This window comes from Montipora foliosa, chromosome 11 (genome assembly GCF_036669935.1).
Source record: "Montipora foliosa isolate CH-2021 chromosome 11, ASM3666993v2, whole genome shotgun sequence".
Lineage (NCBI taxonomy): Eukaryota > Metazoa > Cnidaria > Anthozoa > Scleractinia > Acroporidae > Montipora > Montipora foliosa.
The window spans coordinates 25991978-26019477 of record NC_090879.1 but is presented as its reverse complement, the minus strand read 5'-3'; the positions used below and the strand labels follow the sequence as shown (position 1 = coordinate 26019477).

General features: G+C 39.6%; 3 protein-coding genes across 3 annotated transcripts in view; 1 reads left to right on the top strand and 2 right to left on the bottom strand.

Moving 5' to 3' along the window:
- The window catches only part of LOC137975130 (melanocortin receptor 5-like), a 387070-nt gene that overhangs the window by 265520 nt on the left and 94050 nt on the right, over window positions 1-27500 (bottom strand). The window lies entirely within an intron of this gene.
- Window positions 12228-14893, bottom strand: LOC137975562 (protein spire homolog 1-like). The gene has a single exon (XM_068822676.1). The coding sequence runs from the start codon at window positions 14808-14810 to the stop codon at window positions 12903-12905; it is 1908 nt and encodes a 635-aa protein (XP_068678777.1). The 5' UTR covers window positions 14811-14893; the 3' UTR covers window positions 12228-12902.
- LOC137977827 (ras-related protein Rab-23-like) overlaps window positions 20960-27500 on the top strand; it is a 19437-nt gene continuing 12896 nt past the window's right edge. Inside the window, exons 1-2 of the mRNA XM_068825168.1 lie at window positions 20960-21476; window positions 21683-21768. Coding sequence (XP_068681269.1) covers window positions 21322-21476; window positions 21683-21768 — 241 coding nt within the window. The 5' untranslated portion in view covers window positions 20960-21321. The remainder of the gene's footprint in view (window positions 21477-21682; window positions 21769-27500) is intronic.

Genomic DNA, 27500 nt, shown 5'->3' with positions numbered 1-27500 from the left:
AATTCACCAATCTCTTGAGCCCATCCTGTGGAAGGTATTTCCGAATACGTCTAATCGATCTAATCGCACTACTTGCCTTCTTGTACGTCTCATTTATATGATCAGAAAACGACAGCGTTCTGTCAATGATTACACCCAGATTCCTGGCCTTGCCCGGTTTTCACTTTTACTGTGGTGTTACATAGGTCTACAGCCCCACAAAAAGCTGGTTGTTTGCTAAATGGCGGGGTAAAGAGAAGTATTTCAGTTTTATTGGGGTTACTCTTTAACATGTTCTTAGTGTTCCGCGAAAACACATTTTCAACACACGTGTGAAGGATGTCAAGCGAGTATTAGCTGGAAGTTCATGATTGTTGATAGCAATGTAAATTTGAGATTATCTCCGTAGAACATTCAGTCTAAATTGTGCGACTGAATAAACATCTTGCAGAGGTGCCATGTGTAAAGTAAACAGTAAAGGGCCAAGTAATGAGCCTTGGGGAACGCCGTGTTCAAGACGCAAAGGTGAAGATGTGGAGGTACCAACACTTACTCTTTGAAATCGATCAAATAAGTATGAAGAAAATCATTGAAGAACTGATTCTTTAAAGTTGAAGTATACTCGTAATCTGTCAATTAAGATACGATGATCTTTCGTATCAAACGCTGCCGAGAGGCCTAGTAATACAACTATTATTTCGCCATTAGAGTCTAGGGTCTTCAGAATATCATTGGTAACTTTCAATAGAGCAGTTTCAGTTGAGTAGTGTCTTCTATATGCAGACTGCAGTTAGGAAAGAGATTGTTGATGTTCAGATAGTGATGGATTTGTACAGCTGATTTCTCTATTATCTTGGCAAGAAGTGGACTGTTTGATACACTTCTATAGCTGGCAAAATCTTCAGGATCAAGTTCAGGCTTGTTTAATTTGGGACAGACTTGTGATAGTTTTAATGGCGTTGGAAAATATGCAGTTGCAAAAGATTGTTTAACAATCGTCCTAACACATGATAAGACTGATGTTATGTTTTCTTTAAAAAATATGCGTTGGAATGGGATCCAGAGAGCAAGTCTTATTGGAGAAAGATGAGAAAATATCCTTGATAACATCTTTCGGTGGTGGATCAAACTTCGATCACTCACAGTGAAGTGTTCGCTTTTCTCTCTCGTAGGCAATATGAGAAGAATCACCTAATTCCATTCGTAGGTCTCTTATTTTATTCAGAAAGAAGTCGTTAAAATTATCACCAAGTTGATCAGCAGAGACATGTGTAGGCAGAACAGTCTTATTTGGTCTAAATAGACCATCAATAAGTTTAAACCGTTGATTACGATCTGCTTCCGCTATTTTGGATTTGTAGAAATTGCATTTAGACTTGTCTATTAAAGTGTTGTACTCGGAACATTTTTCGTAATAAAGTAAGCGATCAATCATGGGACCAGATTTTTTATATCTGAGTTCACGTCTACGTTTTTCGCGTTTAACTTGACGTAGATTTTCATTATACCACGGGGCGTATGGGCGGTGGGCAACCCATCGTGAGCAGGTTGGTGCCGCGGTGTCGTAGATTTTTAGGGTGTCATTATATGAAAATGCCAAGTCATCCACTGATCTGTCAGATAAAAGGTCAATCTGCGATAATAGTAATAGGACTGCGATTATGGTAATACGACTGGGTGGAGTCCAATTCGGTCTGTAATCATACGAGTGATTAACAAAATCGGACGACCGCGTAGCGGGAGTTCGATTTGTTTAATCACGAGAATGATTACAGACCGAATTGGACTCCACTCAGTCCTGTTACCAATTAATCATGACCATTACAATTTCCGAGAAAACAAAATGAACGCATTCCCTTTTCACTGTCTAATGTTACAAATTTGTCCATTTTGGAAAATCTCCAGTTTGGTAGAGTAAGTTGCTGTTGCTATGGGTATAGTGATATATTCTGTGATTGGTGGATTAAGCTGAGTGCACTTAATTGATTGGCTAATGTAACTGTCCGATTTCAGGTATCCGATTACAGCCAACTAACTGTCCGATTTCACTGTCCGATTTCAACCCTACACAATAATTAGTGAATAATAAAGTAGTTAATGCACCAATCATATTTGAGAAAATTGTAATGGTTATGATTGACGGCGAAACACGAAAATGTGGTTTAATCAAAGGAGTTTGGTAAAGGTAAGTAAGCACCGTAAGATAGATTAGATAGCAAATCTTTCCTAAAAAATGTTTAATTTTCCTACAAAATTTTCATTTCTTTATGTCAAGAGTATCGGCAAATGTTAAATTTCCACATTGATGAATGGATGAATTCCCAATTTGGAGAACAAAACAATAAGATTGTTTTGCATTTGAAAGGTTTGTTTCTCTCAGGGGACAGAACAACCATTATTTTGTCCTTCAGATTGGGAATTACTGCAAGGGGTCTATATCGCATTTAGCTTTTTTCAAATAGATGTAAGAGTTTAACTATTATTTGTCTGGGATTTTAGACTCAAGCGTTTTTCCCGAACTACCCTGGCTTTTAGGGTGTGCGGGTCATATAAGAGAGCAAAGCACCAGTGATAGTGGGCTTTTCAAGATAACAGACCATAAAACGGGACCTCCATGCCCCATTCCGAACGTTGTGTGGAGTTTTTAACGCCTGGTCGCAAAATGTTAACATTAAGGTGTTTAGACTGGCCTAGTAGTGTTTATGGTGCTTATTCGAGAAGACTTTGTTATTTAATCTGCGAAGAAACGTCTATGTTGCGGGTTGAATCCGTTTTTGCCTAGGCTAAATTGGTGTTCCTCATTTTGCCTAGGCTGAATATGCACTCAGGTGAATTGAAGAAATTTTTTTGGAGCCTAAATTAAGCCTATAGAAAAATTAGGGTAAAGTTAGGATTGGTTTTAGTTATTATACATGGATATTAAGTGACTTATTATAGGAAAGTAAATATAATAAAAAGACCTGTGGCGGGTTGAGCATGTTCGTCCTTGTAGTGTAGTGATGAAGACACAGGACCATGGATCTTGAGGGTTCGAGTTCGAATACCGGCAAGTGCATAGTACAGTTCTTTGTTCCTTACTACGTTGTCATGTTGAGACTGAATGAATAAGTGTATAAATACAGAACCGATAACAGGATAGGAAACAAAAAACAATATGTGTTAAGATACGTAAGACAGAGCGTGAGGGAAGGTGTAGGTATTTTCAATCCTTTTTTTTTTTAGCTGCTTTAAACTAGGCAGAGTGCATATTCAACCTAGGTAAAATGAGGATCACCAATTTAACCTAGCTATAAACAGATTCAACCCGAGCCCGGATTTGACCGACACCATCTATTCCTTCGCAGATGAAATAACAAAGGCACCATCTCAGTTAATGTGAGACCCAACGGTGGTCCGACCGGGGTGCGATCCTGCAACCTTCCTCACGGAAATCAGATGCTCAAGCAACTGAGCCGACCTGTTGATCAAGTTACGAACGAGTTATCGATTTATAAATTATTCGATCTCGCATTTTTTTTTTCAATTACTCTTACTTTAGTTCATAAAGAGCAACCTTGGACGTCGCATGACCAAGAAAAAGTTAGAAAGGATTAACTTCACAAAAGAAGAGATAAATAAGGATCTTCGTGTTTGCAAAATGCGCGTCACGGAAGCGCAAACAGCAATGGAAGAAGCAAAAAAGGCGACACATGCCATTTTATTGATGTATGGTGCTGGAGCTGCGGGGTTGGCGTTGGGGGGAGGTAAGTGGTATTGGTAATAATAATAATAATAATAATAATAATAATAATAATAATAATAATAATAATAATAATAATAATAATAATAATAATAATAATAATAATAACGATAATAAGTGCTGCGAACCTTAGCTCCCAACGACCTCACTTCATAATCAATGATTACTACTAGATTTATGTCTCCTATAGTGATGAATAGTCAGGATTCCGTTAAATATGAGTATTCCGATTGACTAAAGGCATTGCGATGCATACGGCGTCTACGAAAGGCAATCACGTGTTGTACACTTTACATCGATGGTCTCCCACCCCGATACCAACCCCACCCGACAGGGGTTAAGCTCAGAGAACTTCTGTCGTGAAAAATGGGAAGGTCCCCTCCCAGCACTTCACTTGCTACCAGTAACTCCTGGTAATAATAAAATCATAGGGCATTTAATTATAGAACTAATGAAAGTTACCTTCTAATGAGAGGGGAAAATTGAAGTACCCAGAGAAAATATGAATAGGTTTAGTTAAAGAAACTGTGGCACTGCGTCAGAGAGGACTGAGACACGAAAATCTACCGGTCGATAAAGGTGAGAGGCATGATTTGCAAGCTGACGTTTCGAGCTTTAGCCTTTCGTCAGACCGAAAACCCTCTCGGGCCAAACAGAGTAGGGACCACCAAACTCAACAGACATAGGGCCGAGTTCGATCCCCGACTCCTTGTCATATGTGGGTTTCCTGGCTCTCTAGTCTGCACCGAGAGGTTTTCCTCCTCATAGTCCTATCAAAATTTTATGTGCTTTAATTTCATGTGGTTTTGTTTTATTTGCGGACCCCCCAATCAATGGAGCACTTTTCAGGTTCAGCTAAAAAGTTTGAGACGCTTCAGTGGTGTCGCATTTCTTTTTGAATAATCCGTATCGCCTAATTTAGGGAAGTGACATTTGTAACTCATAGCTCACATGATCATATAAACCAAAGATCACGCCTGAGTTTCTCTTTATTATTATTATTTTTTTGTTGATTTACTTTGATCGATTTCCCAGATATTTTCGTAATCTCACTATAACAAAAAATATAAATAGATATAAAAAAAAGTTCTTTTTTTCAAATTTAGTAACAGCATGTGGCATAGCTGCGATTGGTACAACAGTTGCGTGTAAAACAGTGGCACCTTTGATAGGAGTCGGAGGAGTGGCAGGAGTTGCAGGAGTGGCAGGAGTGGCAGTGGCAGGAGTGTCTGGAGTGGCAGGAATGATAGGAACAGCAGCGTTCACTGTTACGAAATGCAGGGAATATATGGGAAAGTTCTGCAGCTACGCAAAATTGTTGAACGAGTTCAACAACGGCGAGCTGTCAAAATTGAAAACGTTGAATCAAGAGGTAAAAGTAAATGGAGAGCAAATAGCTTTCTTGAAGGAACAAACAAAAGAGATGGAGGTGACACGCGGGTGCTGCCCTTTTAATCTTTGTCGAAGGTAACCTTTTAAGTTGAATATGCATGGCATCAGCGTTGACTTCACCATTGATGCCCGTCAAACAAATGTATACCCTTAAGCCCCGTTTACACGAGCAATTTTTATGTGACAATTTTATGTGGCAAATAAATGTTATCGAGTAGATAGCACAACAAATAATTGTTGACAATTCGCAGTTAAGTGGGTCAGCAATGCCTTTGGGCAGCAGAGATAAAACAGAAGGAAGGCGAAGTTGTCTGGTCGTTCGCCACTGGCGCTCACTGAGAGGCAGGAATTTGCCACATTCTATGTGACGAGTCGTCTACACGAGCAATTTTTCGTATTTGACAACTTTTATTTGTCACATGAAAGCTAACATGCCAGCTTTTCACATACAAATTGGCCAAATTTCCTCGTATACACGAGCAAATAAAAATCTTCTCATAAAAAGTGCTCGTGCAAACGGCGCTTAACTACTTTGACCATATGGAAAAAGGTGGAGTCAAAGCGTGACACCTTTGACTTCACAATCATTTGACGCGCGGCAAAGGATAAATTAAATCTAAACTGAGGCTTTGTGTAGCGTTTTCGATATTTCCATACTTTTGTCTTTAATTGTTACTGAAAATTCGCGGGAAACAATTACAGACAAATATATGGAAAAACTGAAAACGCTGCCGGGCAACTTCTGTAAAAAGTTAGTGCCTAAAATTTGGTCTGTATAATCTTTTGCCCTGTACCTTCAGTTCTCAATTCATAAATTTTTCAGAACTAGCGTTTAACGAAAGTTATTTGACATCGGATCCCCATATAAACACTACAAATTCTTTACGCTTTGCCTACCCCTCAAAATGGCGGTCAAAACCGTGATAAGGCCTATTAACCATAACTGCAACGTAAGTGCAACTTTAAGTGCGATGAGTAAAGTACTGTATGGTGTCCTTGGTCCGCGACTTTTTCGAACATGATGTTATATTTCCTCGTTAACTAAAGTACCACCAAAAACAAATCTGCCCAATGATTTCTTGATTATTCTTCTTTCACATGACGCCATTTCGGCTTTCCTGCCATTGGTGATTGTGCGGAATTCAAGTTTGTTGACAGGTGTGTTAATTTGTCTTTTTAGAGAGTCTCTACTTTTGCGGCTCCGTAACTTACATGGTCATGTTTACTTGGCTTGTGTAAAGATAAAACGGAACGGGAACACATGTCTTTTTGCAGAAGAGATTTACAGATAAACTAAAATTTCTGCGGTTGGAAACGAATTTGCAGCAGAGTTTTAAACTTTTGTTTTATCGATTCTTGAAACATATCAACAATTTTCGCATAGGGGTCCTTGGTCCGCGACTTATACTACTTATGACCCCAGAGAACTTAAGTCTCGCGAAGAAGATAAAGAAAACCTTCGATAAATGGAAAAGGTCTTTGCTTTAACTGAATATTTTCAAAATCTTGTTTGTACATGTTTACGAACGGGTTACCTTCTTTTGTATGTCTAGAATACCAACACGGTGTTATAATGAATTGGAACTTGTGTTGCGAGACGTTCAACTGAAAATAAAAGCAGATTCTATACTCGCAATGACATCCAATACGACTGTAGCTGACATATATCAAGGATAATAAAGAATAAATAAATTTTCATGTTCGTACAGAAATTATCGGGATTCAAAGGTATTTTTTTTGGGCTGCTTACATGACTCGCGGACCAAGGACCAAATTCGCGGACGAAGGGCTCGCGATTATGTTCACCCTTTTTCAAATTACAAGAGAAATATTTCAGTTTGGAACTTGCCAATTTAATGTTATCGCAAGAAACGAAAAAGCTATCTTCATGGAAAATTTCAGTTTGTGGCTTTTTGATTCAGGTAAGATATTCAAGTTTATCCTTTTTTCTCGCGGACCACGAAAACCATACTGTACATGATGTAGTAACTATAACTGCAAATTAAACAACGAGGTAACATGAATGTCTGTTAAAACACCATAGTTTGTTTACTGAACCATCAGAGTTTTAAGCATGGGGGTCAAAAGTATAAAACGAGCAATTTGATTCACAGAGAATAGCCAAAGTAACATTTTAAGAATGGCAATTGCATGTTTTGTAAGTAGAGAAAGTATTCATCAAGGCTAAACACAAGGACGAGTATTCATCTGCATTCACCATACCCTGTTAGCGCTTTCCATATTTTAAGCTGTGAATCTCAACACATTCTGATGAAAGTTCATCGTCAGTCATACAACAACAATTTAATACCATGTTCGACAACTTTTCTTTGCCCTGAATGGTTGATAAACAATTGGACTTAACCATCTCGGTGGTCTCAACGGGTGAATTCCACTTACATTTTGCATCTGGGACATTTGTGGTTGCAAGCTTTTGTTCTGCCTCGGAAGTTATTTTTGCAGGTTGCAGGTTGAAAATTAATTATAACTGGATATACTTACCGTGACTGTTACATGAATAGCTAACCTTAGGCCTAATTAGGCCTCAAAAACGTTTTTAGGCCTAAGGTTAGCTATTCATGTAACAGTCATGGTAAGTATATCCAGTTATAATTTAATTTCAACCTGCAACCTGCAACTTGCAAAAAATACCTGCCGAATTATTTGCCTCAACGGGCAAACATTTTGACTCAACGATCAAATTTATCGCTTCAATGGGCAAAGAATATTGTGAATGATTTGTGCACGTGACGTCATCTCGGGTATCAATACCCCGGATGATAGACATGATACCACCACAATCGCCTGTGCATGCTTCCGATCTTACATCCCACAAAATTTTTTCGCTAATATCAAGAATAGGCTGCTGCCTCGCTAAGGCTCGCCAGCAATGAAGTGATCGCTTTAGAGGGATTCAAACTACTGGCCAGTACAGATTAGTGGTAGTAGTGGTAGTCAGAATTGTACTAGTGGAACAGTGACAAGTCTATACAGCGCTAGCACACTTGCACTGTGCAGGATATCAAGATGACAGTACAAGCTACTTTAACAAAAAGAACAAAAAAACAATAATTAACAATTATTGGATGAGGTTGAACATGTTAGCGATAATTATCAAGGCCAAAGTTTGTGTTATCTGCTGAAGCCGAAGGCTGAGGCGGATAACACAAACTGAGGCCTTGATAATTATCGCTAACATGCGAAAACCGAATTCAATAATTGTTTTATTCTCGGTTTTCACATGACGTCACGACCGCCATGTTGGTGCCCAAAACAAAGAAAAGGCGGCCATGTTGGTGCCCCGACCAAATCCTCCGGGAATTTAACTCTATTATTATGCAAACGCTTCCTTTTGTTTTCGTTGAAAAACATGGTTGTTGATCACGTGAGTGAAAACCAGCAATTATGCATATTCCTGAGCTGGGCTCCGCCATGACAAAACTGATCAAACTGCTGGTTAGTGTGTTAGGTGACGTCACTTCTGCATGCATAAAACTATTGTCTGTAGGTATGACGTCAATTCTACATATATAAAATCTATTGTCTGTAGGTATGACGTAAGAGAAACAGAGCAAGCAAGAATTAGCTGCGTGCTTATAGCCAATCAAAATCGAGCTTGTGACACCAATGTATAATAACATAATTACAACACTTCACATTAGGATTAAATAATACAAGTCCCACCCAAAAAAACAGCATAGCTAATCGAGTTGGGTAGGAGCAAAAATAAATCAACATACTAATTTACAGACATTTCATTATATTCCGTTTAATTACTAATGACAAATGCAATTAAAGTAAAGTTGCTGCAAACACAAGTACACAAATAATAACCGGGGAAAAATAAACGAAGAAACTTATCAGTAGTACAAAAATTATCACAAAAAAAAAGTATACAGATCATAACGTAAGAAAAATATAAGGTAACATCATGAAGAAAGAACAGAAACCCGTAAGGGTTGAAACGTGTAACGCGCGTTCACAGCTTCCGAATATTCAGTGCGAACTGATTGGTTGAATGTTTCAGTGCTAAGTACCATATTTGGAAACTCCTCGCTCTTGTTGTTCCAAATATGGTACTTAGCAAATTGAATATTCAGAAGCTTGTTTCCCAGCACACAAGGTGCCGTTACACGTTTCAACCCTTATGGGTTTCTGGGAAGAAGGAACATAGATGCGATTACAACAACATTAAAGTACTGAAAAGAACAGTAAAGTACTTTTAATCTTTGAACACGACCGCTCATTGTTTACAAGACTTAGAGATGTGACAAAATGCAATCACCTCTTTGAATAGTCTGAATTGTCTCTTTCACTGTAGTAGGAATAATTGTTATGAAAGTCGTTACGACAATAACATATAGATGCCATCTTGTCTTTTTGATGGCAGACGATTTTATTGTCAAAGCACGCGTACTTCAGGACTGCTTAGCTTACATGTAGCTATTCTTTTCTGAAGGTTGTTGTCACATTAAAATGACTTTTCTAATACAGGAGAACCTTATCTGTACCTGTATTTGGGATCATGTGGTTTTTTTTACTTTTTATATGAAGCAGTTGTCTCACCCCTCTCGCTAACCTTGTCTAGAATGTTACTCACTAAGATAGCTTTTCATTTCAGTTTAATTTAATCTTCATTTGCTTTATTTGCACGCGTTTGCTCTTTTCAGGTTATGAGAGATACAATCTCGGTCACAAATGTTGTGACACATACGGCAATTTTCCCCCTCTTCCCCTTCAATGTTGATGTTTATGGGTTGGAGTGCAAAAACCAACCGGTAAATGCAACATTGACGGGAGGGAGGGGGAGGGGTACGTTATTAACAGCTTTGATGCGCTTCACTTGCTGTTCAAGCGAAGTGTTATAACTATTTATGACCGAGATTGTAGGCTCAAAGTTTTGGCTTGTCGTCCAAAATGTTTTTATAGGTGGAAAAGGATCGGTATTGAAACCAAGGGCGAAGCGGGAGGAGGAGGGGGGGGGGGGGGGGGGTTAGTCCCCTTTAGTAAGCTTTTTGTTAAAGAAGCAACCTACGACAACTAACGTGACAATCTGGTGAGTACCCTCTGTTTGACACAGTGTGACCCCCAATTTGAAAAATCCTACTCAAGACATCACCGTGCAACAGTTTTTCCTTGTCAATTCAGAATTCTTGGCCGCTCATCTGACATACGTTTTAGCAACAACAACAACAACTACTACACTACTTTAATCCACCCCGAAAAGTACAACAACATCAATGAAAAAAAGTCTTCAAAAATACGAAGGATATATTTAGCCTCCCACGGAGATGTTCTTAGGGCTTCCGTCACGCGTTCCTCTTCAGCGAACGTTCGTGGGGAAGGAACGCGAGCGGAACCCTGAGAACTTCTGCGTAGGAGGCTAGGGTATTTTCGGTTTTCACATGACATCACGGCCCCCATGTTGATGTTCCCAAACAAAGAAAAAGCGGCCATGTTGGTGCCCCGACCCGATCCTTCGGGAATTGAACTCCTATGTTATGCAAACGTTTTCTTTTGTCTTCGTACATGACTGTTAGTCACGTGAGTGAAATCCAACGGATATCAGATTTCAAGCATTTTCATTGGCTCCGGACAAGGGCTATCAGGTCATATACTTGCTGTACCTAATATGGTCAAGGAATGCATCAGTAATAAAGCTAAACAATGGCGACCGGCGAAAATCGCTTCGCACCGGAGTTAAATGAAAAAGAAGTACTTGAACTGTTACAAAATACAACACCAGACAGCACAAAGACAGCCACAAAGAATAGCATGAAAATATTTCAAAGTAGCAACTTGAAAACTTTATTTTGACAATTTAAGCATCTGTGTTAGTTAATAAGGCGAAGGAAAACAATGCAAGTTGAGAAAATTTACAAATTATCGGTGTATTGTAACATCCGGTTTCTTCATACAAAATAAAGTCGGGAAGATTTGTCTAATATATTGGGGGCGTTTTTAATTAAACAATTATTCCACTCGTGCTTGTTGGATATGAGATGATTATTCTTGGGTTTCACTCACGTGATCAACAGCCATGTTTTTCAACGAAAACAAAAGAATACGTTAGCATAATAATAGCTTTCAATTCCCGGAGGATTGGATCGGGACACCAACATGGCCGTCATTTCATTGTTTGGGGACACCAACATGGCGGCCGTGACGTCGTGTGAAACCCAAGAATAGCCAACTCGGTGCTACGCGCCTCGTTGGCTAACTATCCTCTAGCCCTCTCATATCCATCACGCCCTCGTGGAATAATTGTTAATTAACTCCCATTGATTACCACTTATAGATTTTACTCTGTCTAACGCCGGGCGGTTCCAGATTACTGGTCAGTGAGGGCCCCCTCGGGGCTTAAGGGGTTCAAGAATGAAGAAGCCATTTTCAGTCTAGTTAATTACAAGGAGCAAGAGAAAGAAATATTGCACGGATGTAGATTACCTCTTTCACAAACTCAACTAGAGGGAACAAACAAATCAAGAGCAAAGGCACAAAGCTACTAATTAATGACGCAGTTATAAATATTTGCTGGAAAATGCTCGTTTTGAATTTTAGTTTAAATACAGTGAACAAGGTTGTCTTCATAAAGCGTTTTCCTTTTGTCAAAACTGGCCGGCCAGACCAATCAGTTTGCCAAGAAAATGCAACAATTTGAAGGACCGATTGTATGATAATCCCTCGCATTCTTCCGGAGGAGAGTATATCCTCCTCGAAGAATGTTAATTTGAAGGCGTTGTAGAGTTTATGCTTCCAAATGCCTGGTCTGGCCGGTCAGTTCTGTCAAATGGAAAGCGCCTTTAGACGAGCACGAGTGCTCTACTAATTGGGGAGACTACAAATCAACTGAAATCAGGACAAATCAAATGTTGGTTTTTGAGGCGAGAGGAAAACCGGAGTACCCGGTCAAAAACCTCTCGGAACAATGTAGAAAACCAACGAACTGAACCCACATAAGAGGTCGAATCCGACAATCGATCCCGGGCCACATAGATGATACGAGAACTCTCACCAATGCGCCAGTCCGCTCCCCTGCTCAGAAATCCATTTGTTTTCTCCGAAAAGTGCTTTTATGTGGAACAAATGTGGTTGCAAACATAGGCTTTCGTATCACGTGGGTTCCGCCCCAGTTCTCTTCTCGCGACCATTAAGAAGACTCAAATTTATGTTCATATATCATTATGTTCAGCAGAAAGTCAGGAAAGACTCATCATTTTTGCCCTTGCGAATTGTTATTTCGCTGAAGCTTTATTGGAGTATTTCAGTCTTATCACAATGAATGCATTCTGGCCTTTAGTCGTTAGCTAACTTCCAAGATTGCATGTCTTATCAAGAAGGATAAAGCAGTGAGTTAACGCGCAAACACAGCTGTTGTTTTAAGCAGTCCGATAGCAAAAAGTGGTATTGATTTCCAAAATCAGGCAGCACAACGGCAAAATGTAAACAACCCCACATTTCAAAGTTCGTACGCACGCGAAAAAATCTTGGCATTAAAATTGAACGCAAATGGTGGGGAAACGTCTAATGCCATACGAAAAAAAAAAGAAGAAAAACGTCTCACCAAAGTTCTGAAGATACACCAAATAATCGCAAGGCGCAAGTCTTTTTTCGATATTGAATATTATGTGCGATTTTCTATTCGACATTCACAGATAAGCCAGTCCTTCAGTTTAAATTAAGCAGTAATCATTACGGCAACCCTAAATTTTCACTCTAATTTAAACCATAGAAAGATACTTTTTTTTTTTGACCAAGCTTAAAAGTGAGTTAACTAATCTGCTATAACGTTTCAGCAGTGCATAACAATAAATCTCTTGCAGGCCAAGCAAATTTTGTGCATTTTGTTGTCCTCTGACTCTCCTCCAAGATTCAGAAAACCCAAAAATGGCCATGACATGTCATCGATGCCAGAATCCCTCCGATTCCCGCCCGCATGTATTTCTTCCTGGAATATATGACTGGAAGAACTGTCCATTTCATGCATACAAGAACAGCAGATCTTGCACTCGCAGATCTCGCACACACGCGACCACTTTCCAAATAAGGAGAATTTTCTGGCTCGACAGCAAAAGCACAGCCTCCCATTGGTTAGTTCTTTGAAGAGTCTTTCTTCCGGGTCCAAAGCCTCTAATTCTAACATGGCTAACGTACGGCGTATGTGTTTGACTTCCTTCATCGTCATATAGATTTTGGAGGTTATGGCGATGGAACGGATACTTTCTGCAAGAGATGGTGGAAAAACTGGATCACAGTGAACATCATTCATGATGTCAAACCAGTCAAAGTTTGTGTTTTGGATGCAAGTTAATTCGCCAAGGGAAAAGTAGCTCGAATCGCTCGAGTTGCTCGCCTTTCTGACGTTTTCTGAACTCTCTTCGTGTTCACTGAACGGGCTGTAATTGTTGTTGTTCTCGTCTTCATCCGAGCTCGTAATCTGAGGGGTTCCCGATCGGCTGATGCTCGGAGAAATATCGATTTCAACGGTGGAGGAAGAATCCCAACGATTGATCAACTCCGTTAATTTGATCGCTGGTTTCAAACATTTACGTTTTGTAGGCGTAAAGTTTGGGTCGCTAATGGCAACGCCAGTCTTTTCTTCAAAGTAAATCTCTCTGACGCTTTTCAAGACTGGCCGTGGCGTTGGTTTCAGCTTCGGTGGTGATCGGATCTCACTCAATAATGTATCGTGCGGACTCGGGCTTCCCTTCGGGAATTGCTTCACTTTACGAAGGCTCGCCTTTGTTAGCGGAGGTCGTGAGCGAATGAATTCCAAGATAACATCGTGCGCATCTTTTTTCACTTGAGCTGTGATATTGACATGATTCAGAGTGTATCGTTTGTGCTGAATATCCTTCAGAAGGATCTCATACGGTGAGAGCTCGTATGTAGAAGGCGGGAATTTTGTTTGATCAACATGTCGCAAGCAGACCCCTTGTCGAAGCTCTCTCATCACTTGCAGCCATAACTGGGCCCATTCTGCCGCTTGCAAACTTTGTAAAAATGCCCAATTTGTCGGCCCAACGCCCCGACCCCATGTTTGAGCGACGAGGGCTTGCCCATTACAAAGCTGTTGAAGAAATGTGGAGAGGTCCACAGCTTCGTTGGCAAGTGCTCTGGAAACGGCTCGAAAATGATCATCAGCATTTGAAATCTCCGTGGGCAGGTGGCTCGCGCAGCGATTCAGAACAGCTTCCAGCGTGATATCTACTCTAATAATCTCTTGATCATTGTCGGTGATTTTTCTTTCTCCTTTCGATGGAACACATTCACGAGAGGTTCCCAGAGAGTCGAAGTTGTCGGGCAGCGATATTTCTTCATCTCCTTGTTCGCATTTTGTCATGTCGAAAATAAGACTTTCTAAACCTTCCTCTAGTTGTCTTTCAACCAAAGGCTCCATTCCGTAATCCAAGCACTCGTAGACAACTCGCCCCAAGTCGAAAAGCACAGCAGACTCCGCTTGAACCGAACTGGATTCGTTTATACTCGTGAAGAAAACACTGCCATCTTTTCGCAGCTCAATGGTAGTCAATTCAATGTCAATTTTTTGCCTTCTTAAAGCCCCGAAACTTTCCTTGTGAATAGCGATCAACTCTTTAGCGCTTTGGTAACACACAGCCAAGGCTTGCTCCTCGCTTAGAGGCGCTCTGAAACATTTGAGAACGTCGGACAGTAACATGTCGTCTTTTTGACGAAACATAACACGTTCTTTATGTCCGACTAGGCTTATTTTTCCAGCACGAAGGTGAGAATTTGAAATTTTTCACGTTCAGTGGGCGAGTGTCGGCGTGGTTTCTCATTACAAATTCAAAGCTCTTTCACAAGAATCTTTCTTTCCCACCATTTCATTGGCTACAAGACAAAATTGACATTTATAAATATTTTATCGCTGGAGGGAATCAAATTTGTTTCAATAATACGAGGAGTGCTTTGGATGTTTTAGATTTCGAGCTAAAAATGTTTGACAATAAATTTTTGAAATGAGTTTTGTCTTTGATTTTTCATGAATTGATATGATTCTCAGACACTACACAAGTCAGTAATCGTCACATTTTAAGCATGAAATCTTTTAAATTAGTTTGAAAAAAAAATTGACCGGTCATGAACTGATCTGGCCTGGAGTGATGTTTTGCTTCTCATTTCAAAAAACTGTGCTTTCGTTTTCTCTGTACCCTTGGGGACAGATTTCACACATAACAATTAAATATCTTTATTTTTTCTCGTCCCAGTGTTTTTCTCGCTTGTACTTTATGCGTTCTTTGTTTTAAACCCCAGGTTTTTAAAGTATATTCAAAAGTCGTGGTTGAATGCCACAGTTTTAAAATTAAGTGGTACTATTTTTCTTGTAGTATCGTCGCTCTATGCAAATATCTGATGTATGCGTTCAAATTAATCCCTGTAAGACAGACTCTTCATCCGGTCAATTAAACTTGCTTTTCGTTTAAGACATGATTTTAAATTCAAATTCAGCTTCGCAAAGCGAAATACACAAAGATCAATAGTTTGATGGAGATGTCCACGTTTTTGAATTAAACAACTTTTCTTGTCAATTTTCTTTAACATTTTGATCGGAAGATGTTTTAGCAAAGTACGTCAAAGGTTTTATTATTAAATATTTTCTCGCTGTCGAAAAGCGTTAACATCGACGTCAGCCACCGATCTCGACGATGTTTTCCCCAAACCATTTTTCATCACTACCAACTCGATCGCAAATCCCTGTCTGTTTGACTTCCACGGGCAAAAAAGCAAAAATTTATATATGTTATTTGATTTGCATTAACTTCTTGGATGACAAACTACATGTTCACATTCAAACATGCCAACGACAACTCCTTGAAAAGGAAGTTAGTACCAAGTCTCCGTGCAAACGGACGCATGTTGGGAGTTGTTGGTTCGGCCGAGGTCGGATGGCGTTAGCACTGGTGTGGGAAGGGATGCAAATACACCCGACAATGTAACAACGCGAAGGATACGAACCATAAGACTTTGCGAACTTGCAAAATTCGGCTGCCATCTTGTTTTCAACCATTTTTAATAGAGGAGAATACACCTTATTCCAAAATGGCCGCTGATTTATGCGCATACCGTGATATTGGCCCTTGTTGCCTCGTTCAAGATAAAATATTCTTTTGAATTTTAAGCTTAAGAACCCCCTTAAGAACCTTAAGAACCCCCTTTGATCACGGGCTAATTTGAATAAAAACAAAAGAATATTTAAATGGAGGCCATTTTGGAATAAGGTGTATGGTTATGAAACGCGAGAAGTTTCTTTGTTGTAGGTTTTTGTTCTCTCTTTTGGCCTTGACCGTGCACAAAACACGATAGTTGTTTACTCCGTACTGGCGAACTAACCAATAGAAACGTGTTGATTACGTAATTCATGCGTAGTGTATGAGCGCAAAACAAAAGATTGTGCACGGTCGTGGACTTTCCAACCTAAATCTTGGCATCTTTGTTTGCCCCTTTGATGTTTGCCCAGCTTCCAAACCATTCCCCTCTATTAACTATGTTTCAATATGTTAATGCGTTGTAAACTCCATGGAGACCATATCTAATGCGCGTGCGTGGCCCCAACGACAACGGCGACGGCAACGAGAACGTCATCTCAAAATATAAATTTGCGTTATTTTAATCGCTTCGTGACTATTTCAACGTTTTTAATATGAGAAGGGTGTGGTATTTCCTCAAAGATGACACCAGTCGAAACGGCACTCCATTTTAGGAGAGAAAATGAAAATTTATCCTCAAGTGCTGACGTTCTTCATAAAACCAAAAACTTGGCTGTTTCACGTTGTAGTTTTGCTGACGACGGCAAAGAAATGGACAAAAGTGAAAAACGCACGTGTAGGGTGTGCAAAGCTATTGTTTTTACCTACTAAATATGCAAATTCGTGACGTTCTCGCTGCCGTCGCCGTTGTCGTTGCTTAAGCTCCCGAATGTTGGAAGAGCTAAGAGCTGTGCAAAGGGATCCAACACAAAAGAAATGTTGGAAGTTGTTAGCTCAAAAAGTTAACCAGTTTCAAACTTCGTGCAACAAATAACAAAAACACGCAACAACGTGCAGCAGGGTGTGCAAACGGACGCAACATGTAACACGCAACAATGTTGGAACAATGTTGGCCAACAATGCTGCGTTCGTTTGCACAAAACCTCAACCTCGTCCCCAGGAAGGAAAGAGGAGAGACCCTGGGGACGAGGTTGACAGAGCCTAAGCTTATACAAAAGCTCTGTCAGTGATTGGCTCAGAACACAAATTCAACACTGGGAAACGATCGACCCCAATACAATAAGCCATTTTCGAAAATATCATAATACTCTTTGTTTGTCCCTCCAAATTTCGCATAGGCATTATTTCGAATTCCAGTTTTAGTTGGGACTTCAAATAGTCCCAATAGAAATAAAAAACAATGCATGCTTATGCAAAATGTGGAGGGACAAACAAAGAGTATTATGATATTTTCGAAAGTGGCCTATAGCGCAGGGTTCAAAAGTGGCGGGAAAAACGTGTTACCGTCGTCATTTTAGTACAAGGTTTTGCAAAAATGTCATCGTGTCAAAACAAGTCTACAACACGGTAGTAGTTTTGGCAGTTTTCGATCAGCAAAAAGGCCCAGGTAACAGCAATAAGAATAACTGAGAAACCTATGCTGCTAACAAAGAGTAAGATTAATCGTACGGGTTAAAAATCTTCTTAGTATTTTCCCTAAAAACAAACAGTCAAAACTCGGACTCGTTCTCGTCCTCGTTCTAGAATCTAAAGATCCTTGTTATTTTAAACAGGTGGCGGAATGGGCTGGGCACTTTTTAAGCACATTTCGAGCGCATTCTCGATCAACCAGTTTTGCTCTTTGACTCCTAATTTGAGCAAGCATTCTCATTTATGGCAACATTTGAGCTCTTCCTTCGTATTTTTCTCTAGGTCAGTGCAACATTTTGTCTTCAAGAACAATGTTTCAGAGTCTTAAGCAACCTTTGAGTCCTATTTCTAACTTTCGAGAACTTTTTTAAAAATTCCAGCATTATTTGTGCGCTAGCTTTTTTACATTTTCAGAGCACTTTCTTGCCATTTATTTCCAGTGCAACCGGGACGTACAGGCCATGCATGGCATCAGTTGTTCACTTCTAGTGATGTGTGTAGAATTGAAACCCTCCTAGGCTAGGTAACTTTCCATTCTCTGCGGAAATTAAACCCGCCATATTCTGGAGTTAAAACCAGTTGTAAAAATACTCGAGACAATGTACCTCATTTGGGCCACCAAGATATCTTATTCCCCTTTTGCAATCTTTGCTGCTCGTGATTTTTGTGGGCACCGGAAAGAGTGTTCGGGCACCCACGAAACCCGTCAAAACTGGTCTTTGTTTTGTACCCACCCCAAGTCTCACAACAAAGCTAGAGGGGAGTCCTACTCGAGACAATATTTTTTTCGGTCGGGCACCGGCCAATTTTGTTTTCAGTGGTTTGTGTCCCGCGGTCGCTCATGTAGCTACATGACAAGGTTGAATTCTTGTGTAAACACTGTGAAAACGCTTTTGTACAACGTGAACATGCGACCCAAGAAAATTGCGGCTCTCTCTGCACTTTTGCTGTATTTAGTTACTTGGAGTCAACACCTTTAACAACAGTCTTAAATGTGAACAACTATTCCACGGTCGCACTTAACCATATTGTTGGGTCACGGAATGTGAACTTTAAACTTCGTACTGCGGAATCGAACTGGATATTGACCAAGGTATTGTAACATAAAAAATCCCTGAAATACATTGATTGAAAGGAAATCGGTTTAATTTCCATCGAACAAAGTGTAGGCTACCGATAGCCTCTTGTTTAAATAACTTGAACCTGAATTTTCAACATCAAACCGAAAATCTTTTGATACTTTTGTATCTGCATGGTTTGCCGGAAGTGCAAGAAATTATTCTGCGCTTTGCAGAAAGAAGAAGGCGCATACGACGACGAAGGATGATCAGAGCCCATCTATACAACTGGACATTTATACCTCGCCCTGCTGAATCTTGGTTTAAAGTACACCACTATGATAACACTATTCCGGAGGATTTATTCCGAAAGCACGAACGCAGTTCCGAATGGGAAGAAACACCTTCCATCTTTTACTTAATACTTCAGCCTACTGGGCAGAATACCCGTTTTAGAAACTGCATTCTGCCTGAGAAGGTTCTGCTCTTCCGACTGGCCCACGGAAACTCTTATTTATCGGAAAAAGGGCGTTTGAAACTCGTCATAATGACCAGACCTACCATCCATGTTGCGCGCCACAATACTTTCAATCTGTTTTCGCGCGCTTTCGAATCTTGACGATGTTTGTTTACTTTGAGCGATTTTGAAAAAATCGCCCTGCCCCACCTATACAATTCGGTATCTCTGATCTGTTTAGTCAGGCAGCAAGTTTTCAAAATTTGCCTGAAGGGGTCGTGTTAGGAAAAGATTCAATGTTTATATAATTTTTGGTAAAACAAACAGAATTCGTTCTACAAACTCGTTTCCGGTAAACAAAGTGATTCGCTAAGTCGCAAACTTGTACAGTGAGTAGACAGTTTTGTCGCTGTTATATATTTTGCAACTGCACACCGGGCTTTATCGTTTAATTTATAACACAAATTGTGATGTATATTTTTAGCGCCCGTAAAATGAAACAGACATTTAATCAAGGAAACGTAGTGTGTGGTGTAGTTTTTATGATAGTGTATGTTCTGCAGAAGCAACTTTAGCTAGTAACGAAATCTTCTTTTTTGCGAACTTCAATCGTCGCCCGACATTGAAGGTCGTATGGGTCACAAACGCTCTTGTATTTTATAGCTTAACCGCTTTTGTGGAATCTCCTGTGGGAATACAACATCAGCTGTTTTGACCTTTTTAAAACTTACACCGTAAAGTAAAGATTATTTATCGAAAAAAATACCTTGTGAATGATTACTTTTTCGCCCAGCCCTTGCGGGTCAAAATACAACGAAGACTCTACCTCAGTGGGAAAATGTTTGTCAAGGAAACCCACGTGACCAGCCCCAACCAGGGTCTCTCTCCTCATCGACAAAGAGACCCTGGGAACGAGGTTGTTCGTTCTAGTGCGACCCCCTCCCCCTAAGTTTTTAAAAATTTTGCGAGAAATTTGTTGAGAAAGATTGTTGCAATGGGAGTGTTGAAAACACTGACCCCCCAGTCCATGGACTACCCCGACGGACTACCCAAATGGACTACCCTAAAACAGACTAAATCTAAAAAATACTATTTGGAATGAGTGCTATCGAAAGAACTAAATTGATAATCTACTTACATTGCATGCAGCTTTTTTATTTTCGTCCGCATGGCCACATGTGACTAAATTCAGCAATTGAACCGGTTTCACGTCACTTACATGAAGTAATCAGCCATCACAACACTTATCAAATGCTAACCTGGGTGCTTGGACGTGAATAATGGCGACTAAGGCCGTTTAAAATGGGTCTTAAGGCGCTGTTACACTGTCAAATTTTTCGTGCAACTTGTCTCGCAGCGCCATTGCTAAACAAGTTGCACCAACCTTTGCCCGATGTAACATAACCTTGCTACGGCCAAAAACACTGCGAAACCAGTCGCGCAAACCGTTGCAGAAAGAAAAATTAAGTTCTACTTTCCGCAACGGTTAAGCATTGCGCAGTGTAACATCTGTCCTGCAGCTTGTATCGCAACGGTTTGCATGGAAATTGCACAGTGTAACAGCACCTTTAGGCTTAGCACTAACCATCACGTTGCTTGTGATAAATGGTCCATATGGGTCAGTGTTTTCAGGGCTCCCTTGTTGCTTTGTTGCCATAACAACAACTTCATGCCTAAATTACCCACAATTCCTTCGGCGAAAGGTGCAAGAAACATCCAACCTGAACACCGGTAAACACACCTCTTTTTCCCAAGAAGATACCGCCAGGAAGTTTGCTTCTACGTGGCCCTTACAACACCTTCTTTCCAAAACAGAACAAGAGGAATTCTTCCCAAAACAAAATCTTATCGGAGAACGCACACATAACGTGAGCAGCGACTTCCTTGCATTCAGCTGAGAACGATCGAGACAGCGACTTCCCCTGAATGTTTTGCGAGGGGAACTAATTTCCAGCTGTGATCAGAAAGCACAAAAGGAAAACTGACGTTTAGAATTTTGCTTGCCAACGAGTGTTTGGGATTTAAAAAGGCGTCTTTAGATCTGTTCGTAGGGCCATTATGAAAGAGGAAGACGTGGAAGTGGCGATAAAGGTAGTGGTTGTCGGGAATGGAGCCGTGGGTAAAAGCAGTATGATTCAGAGATATTGCAAGGGCATTTTTACAAAAGACTACAAGAAGACGATAGGAGTGGACTTTTTAGAGCGACAGATAAGGTTAGTGGAACCATGCTACAATAGTCCGGTTGATGAAGCGAAGGAGTGTTTTAATATATACCTAATCAGTAGGCCACTTGGTGATTTTGCGATATTTCAATTCTCTCCTGCATATTTAAGCAGTGTTTATGAGCTCAAATTATCGATCATCAGTGTCTTAAACCCGAATTTTATCCTCAGATCAACTAAAATTTGTTCTTTTGCAGTGTGCGCAGTGAAGATGTTCGACTCATGTTGTGGGATACAGCGGGGCAAGAAGAATTCGACGCCATAACGAAGGCTTACTACCGAGGTAATATTAAACCGGCGCTGGTTTGTATATGGTTTATCTCTTACAATGCAAGACACAAGCACACAAATTCAAATTAAAAACAAATTTCCCATGTAAGGTTTTGATACGGTCTGAAAGGAGTGATTACAGCTTACATCAATAAATATGAAACCTTATAGAAGCAATTTTAAAAATGCCCATATTCTTGTAAAGTTTGGTGTATATTTATCTCATTTAGATTTTGCGCTTTCATTGTCTGTTAAGTTTTACAAATCCATTTTTCGAAACACCTGACGTTAATACAATTGCATTTTTTCTTTGAAACAATAAATTCTCGATTGAAAATTATATCACTTTGTAATCTCATTTCGTGGATTTATATGCAGCCAGAAAATTATTCTTCAAATTTATATAAAGGAAAATGAAATAAATTAACAAATCTTTTATGGTCAAGTTCATTACGCCGTTTGAGATCAACAAACCATAACTTTATGACAACAGCACCGGAAAGTTCGCCATTTCTCGGATTTTTCACATTGCGTGATGAATTCCCCCCTTAATACCGTCGACGATTATTGACACGATACGTGTGCCCACGAGTGTTTTCGTACATTGTTGACAGAGTTCTTAATTTTTCGTGAACTGCGTTGAAATTAATTGAATGGGTGCTTTGACAATCGTTGTACTCTTTTGTGATGTATCAAGCTATTTTGAAGAGCGCCCAATTAAAATTTCACATATCCCCGCACATACGTACTATGAAGTAGTCTCCACTCTAATGCTTTTGGCGAATTATTATTTGATTCATTTCCATCTGCGTCGATTTAAACAGCTTGTCCGTTTAAAGGTAACCAAAGAGCTCTCTGAATATTTCACGAGCTTGTTAAGAAATTTAAAGTCTTTTAATTATTGAAAACAATTATAAGAAGTAGACTTTTTGGAGGATTTGTTGACATTTGACGGAGACAAATAATTGACTACAGTATAGGACTTCATGGTCAGAGGAGATCACATTACCCATAAGTTTGGCTTCAAGCAAATTCTGCAAAACACTCAATATGTGTAATTAGTGTGTTCTCTGTATTTCCATAACTTTGTGACAATGGCCGTATTTATACTAGAGAACATCCAAGACGTCTAAGACATCTTAGACGTCTTAGACGAATAGTATAAATACGGGAAATAAGGTGGACGCATTAAACGTCAGACGAATTAAACGTCTCAAGTTAACAGACGTCTAAGCCGTCTAATATAAAGACGAGACGGACTAAACTGAGATGCACTTAGCAATGAAGGACACATAAGCTCTTTTGTGATTAAATCCCAGGATCTTTTAACAAAAATCATGAATTTGATTTCAAGCCGTCGAAGTTAAGTGTGTCCAGTATTTATATTAGTCGCAGTTATGGCCAGACGTTTAATGCGTCTGGACGTTTTAGACGTCCTCTTGTATAAATACGGCCAATGACAAAATCAAAATAAATTTAAGACACCATAACCAACTTTTACAGTGCAACGTGCGTTACCGTGGCCACCCAACAAACTTTCACATTTGACAACTAGGTGTAAGTACGTCAACTCAACAACCCATGCAATGGTGTTCAAATTACAACCGTGCGAACTTTGCAATTAGGGGTGACTGTCAATCAAATTCGCACACACTGATTGGCGTATAAGTTTTAAAAAACTTTGTTAGGTGGCCACGGTAAGGCGCATCGCACTGTAAGACATGTTTCGGCATTACTCAATTCAGGGCTCGAAGAATATTTTAATTCCACCTTCCCCGCTGGGCAAGTAACTCTCAAATTCTGCTTCATCAGGGCACTTCCCCGCTTACCCAAGTTTTGGAACTCATTAATAATTCATGAACGAAAAAATGGAAGTCATACTCAAGGCTGTGCTCTAACGGCGCCCGGTCGCCTGAGGCGCCTAACATTTGGTTTCGGGCGAGTGAGAAAAACTACCCGGTCGCCCAGCCGGGCACTGTGGCTTATTGTATTTCTGGCAGATAACGCGGCTAAAAGTTTTAATATGTTGGTGGTTACAGTTTACGAAACCTCTCAGAAAATGTTTTTTCTTCGTATGAAACAGTCGGTTCAAAGGCCATTCCACATGACTTCACATGTAACATAATCTGTGACTTTTCACGTGACGGCCGGCTGCCGCACGAATTTCGATTCTTTCTCAAAAAAATACACATTAAATTTGGAACGTGGAGTTTGGCATTTCTTGGTTATAGTTTAAAAAAAGAGTTGTTACTTCTGCTCTGACAGCGGTAAAGCGCAACCGGCCAAGTGGTGTAATTTACTTTTGTATGAACCCGGGAATCGCAGTTTTATATGTGACAGTTTATGCAAATTTAATATTTTTACAATTTTTTGCGGCTGCGCCTGCTTGGCTAAAATACATTTAGGTTATTGTTGTATTTCCCCAGTATATGAAATAACGAAATAAGAAAAAAAGGAAAGATATGTTATTTGTTGTTGTTTTAGAAACAGAGCAATCCGGTGTTGTCTTTAGTTCGTGATAAACCATTGTGTGCCCTAAACAAATAACGCTGTGACTGGCGCTTTGACCGAATCCACAAAAAGCTCCTTCCACTATTAAAACATTTTACTGATAATATAAGAAAACAATACTTTAGTTCTGTCCTGTAGCAATGATTTTCGTCCAAATCAAGATGACTTGCTCTAAAAACAGTGATACCTAATGGGTCGCGGTGGTTTAATTGTTTCACGGCAGTTTCCACAAAAGCTCCACGTGAATCAAGCGGCATTGATTCACGTTTTGAAAATTCATTTTTAACCCAATTAACCAGTAAAAACGTTTACCTATATTAGACCCAAATGTTTTTACATAAAACTGCCGCAATCTTTGCTTTTTCTCTTTTAAACCTGAAAACATTGGTGGCATTGCCACTTTTCTCGTCTTTCTCAAGTATGGCGTGAAAAATTTGAGGGGTTGCGGGTTTTTCTTGCACTAGAGAGTTTGACGATCACCAGAGCAGTAGCAGCAATGTTTTGTTGAGAGAGAGATGGATGAAGATCTTCCTGCATTGCTGATCTCAGATAATTAATTAAATAAATAAATAAATAATTAATTAATTTGGGTGGCCAACGTGGAGGGCTGGGCACCCCAGCTGAAATGCTTGGGACGAAGGGCTCCCCGAAATTTTCCTTAGAGCACAGCCTTGATACTACAGGCGTGTTTTAATGTAATAAACTCAGCTTGACCGTAGTCCTCTTGGTGCTGATCACTTTCATGTGTATGCCATTATATTGTAATACTTCCACAACTTTTAACTTCTTCATTCTGCCTTGAATCAATTTTTTCAATTCTTTGAAGATCGTGTTCTACTCCTTGAATGTTCACCTGCATCTTGTCTAGCTCCACAATTAATCATTGTGAAAAGAAGCACGAGAAATTTATAACACGCAGAATTAACTTCAATTTTGACACAGGAACAGTGTCAAATTTGAGTAGCCGGCAAGAGCATATTTTTTCATTTGGGTGAATTAAAAATAGTTTCAGTCGAGGGAAAACGTCTTCATTTGAAAAAAAAAAAACTATTTTAAGTCATCTTCCAGAAACTCTGAAAGTATTTTGTTGACTCAGTTATCCATTTCTTTTTGATAATATGATACTTTTATTTCGCGCGGCAGTGCCCAAGTATGTTATCACTCGCAAACTTGTATGTTTGCCGAAAACAGAGATTTAGCTGGATTTTTAGCATTAAAAATGCTGGCTTCGTTTTCACAGTCAAAATATGCAGCTTTTTTGCATACAATTTCAGTGCTCGAAATTAGGAATAAATCCAGGTTGCCCTCAGGGTAAATGCCGGACAACCAAGCCCGTGACTTTGGTTGCCATGATGAGAACTTGGTTTCCCTTAACATTTTCTATGATTTTTGCCTAGTTGTAGGATTTGACCAGACAAATAATACCCCTAAATGGTTTCATTGAAATGCCTTCATGGTTCATTGGAGGCATACAAAATGATGAAAAAATGCAGCAAATGCTGGCAAAATAAGTCCATTGATGAAAGAAATGCTATTAATTATCCTTGTTCATTTAAATAATTGCCAAGGTTAGTAGCTAATGCATTGGCAAATTTTGCTGAAGCTGGCTAGCACGGCTACTTATGACGACCTTTCTTATAAAGCTAACCTTACTCTTACCTCAGATAATTCGTCGCTTGACAGATCTGAAAGCATTCATCCCACAATGCCTCAGAAAAGACCAAAATATGCGTGCGCCAAAACATTTCGAGGAGGTCCGGGTTTGAAGACAACACAGCAAGCTTATCGTGACTTATTGAATCAAGTCATGTAGCAGCTCTCGTAACGTATAATTTGATTGGCTCGATACCCAAACCCAAGAACAAAAGACTAAACAATTGAAACAATGACTTAGACTTAAACAATAGAATCTGTTTACAATACCAAACAATAGCAGGTTAAATATGAGAGCTGCTAATTACTGCTTTGTTTTCAGCTTGGGTATCAAACCAATCAAATTATACATTACGGAAGCTGCTACACTACTGATTGAATCGATCAAAACAGCATTAATTAATTATCACAACCTACCTGTGTGGATCCATCTATCAGCATCAGAAGATAAACCTCACATTTAAGGCGATTTTCGTGTCTCAAGTTTATAGCTTCTGTTCTTTATTCTGTTAGGCATCACAGTAATGTAAGTACTTCAATTTTTTCCCTGGGTTGTCCGGCGAATTCTTCTCGGGCAACCTGCCCTTTATTTTCCCTAAAATCTGGTTGCCCGAATGAAGTTTTAGTTGTCTCGGGCAACCGGGCAACCGCTAAATTTCGAGCACTGCTTTTGTACAGAGAAACTGAAAAATGCTCGCAAAAATTTGCGAAATAAAGACAGCGTTTTTGTGCCCAACACAGCTACATGTATTCTTAATCTTGGAAAGACATTTGATTGGGGCAGATTTTAATCACTTGCTAGGCAACTACTTCTGAGCCATAAGCGCTTGTCACGCAATCAACAAAACAATGCTATCAATTGTAATTTTCGTCAAGCTTCATCAAAACACTTGATTACCCTTGAGCCTAAAATTTAACCTTTCTGCTCAAAATCATTGTCACAAATTTAGTCGGCAAATGGCTTTCCTGGGCTCTTGCCCGTGGGGCAAGTGAGGAGAGAAAGTTACTTGCCCAAGGGGAAAATCTACTTGTCCCAGACGACCGGACAGGGTTTTTTTTCCAGCTCTGACTCATACCATCATCAATTTAATTTAATCTAGTGCAGACCTTTCTCTCTTATATACATGTATGTTACGATATTGGAGAACGTTAAAATTTAAAATTTGGTGATAATAATGAAAAGGTGATACAAAGTTGCACAACACAACGTAACATGTGTTTCTGTGTTATAACACCTAAGTATTACATTTTATTTTGGATTTGAAAGAAAAAGAATTAAGACAAAGTACTTGCTTAAGTTAATTACTGCAGCCTCCAAGAGGTTCTTTGTTTATGATGGGACTGGGAGAATTTCATTGCCTATTTTCACTCTAGAAGACAGCAAATCGTTCAGACAACTACATTGTCTGAGGTAAAACTGGGACGAACATATTTTTAGACAGCTTAGTCGTTAGAAATTTGTCTGTCTAGGAAGACATGTTTGTCAAAGATGATTTGTCTGTCCAGATGAACAAGTCAACCTAAGTCCGACCTAAATTCACGTTAGATGAAGAAACAGACAAATTAACAGGCCACAGGAAA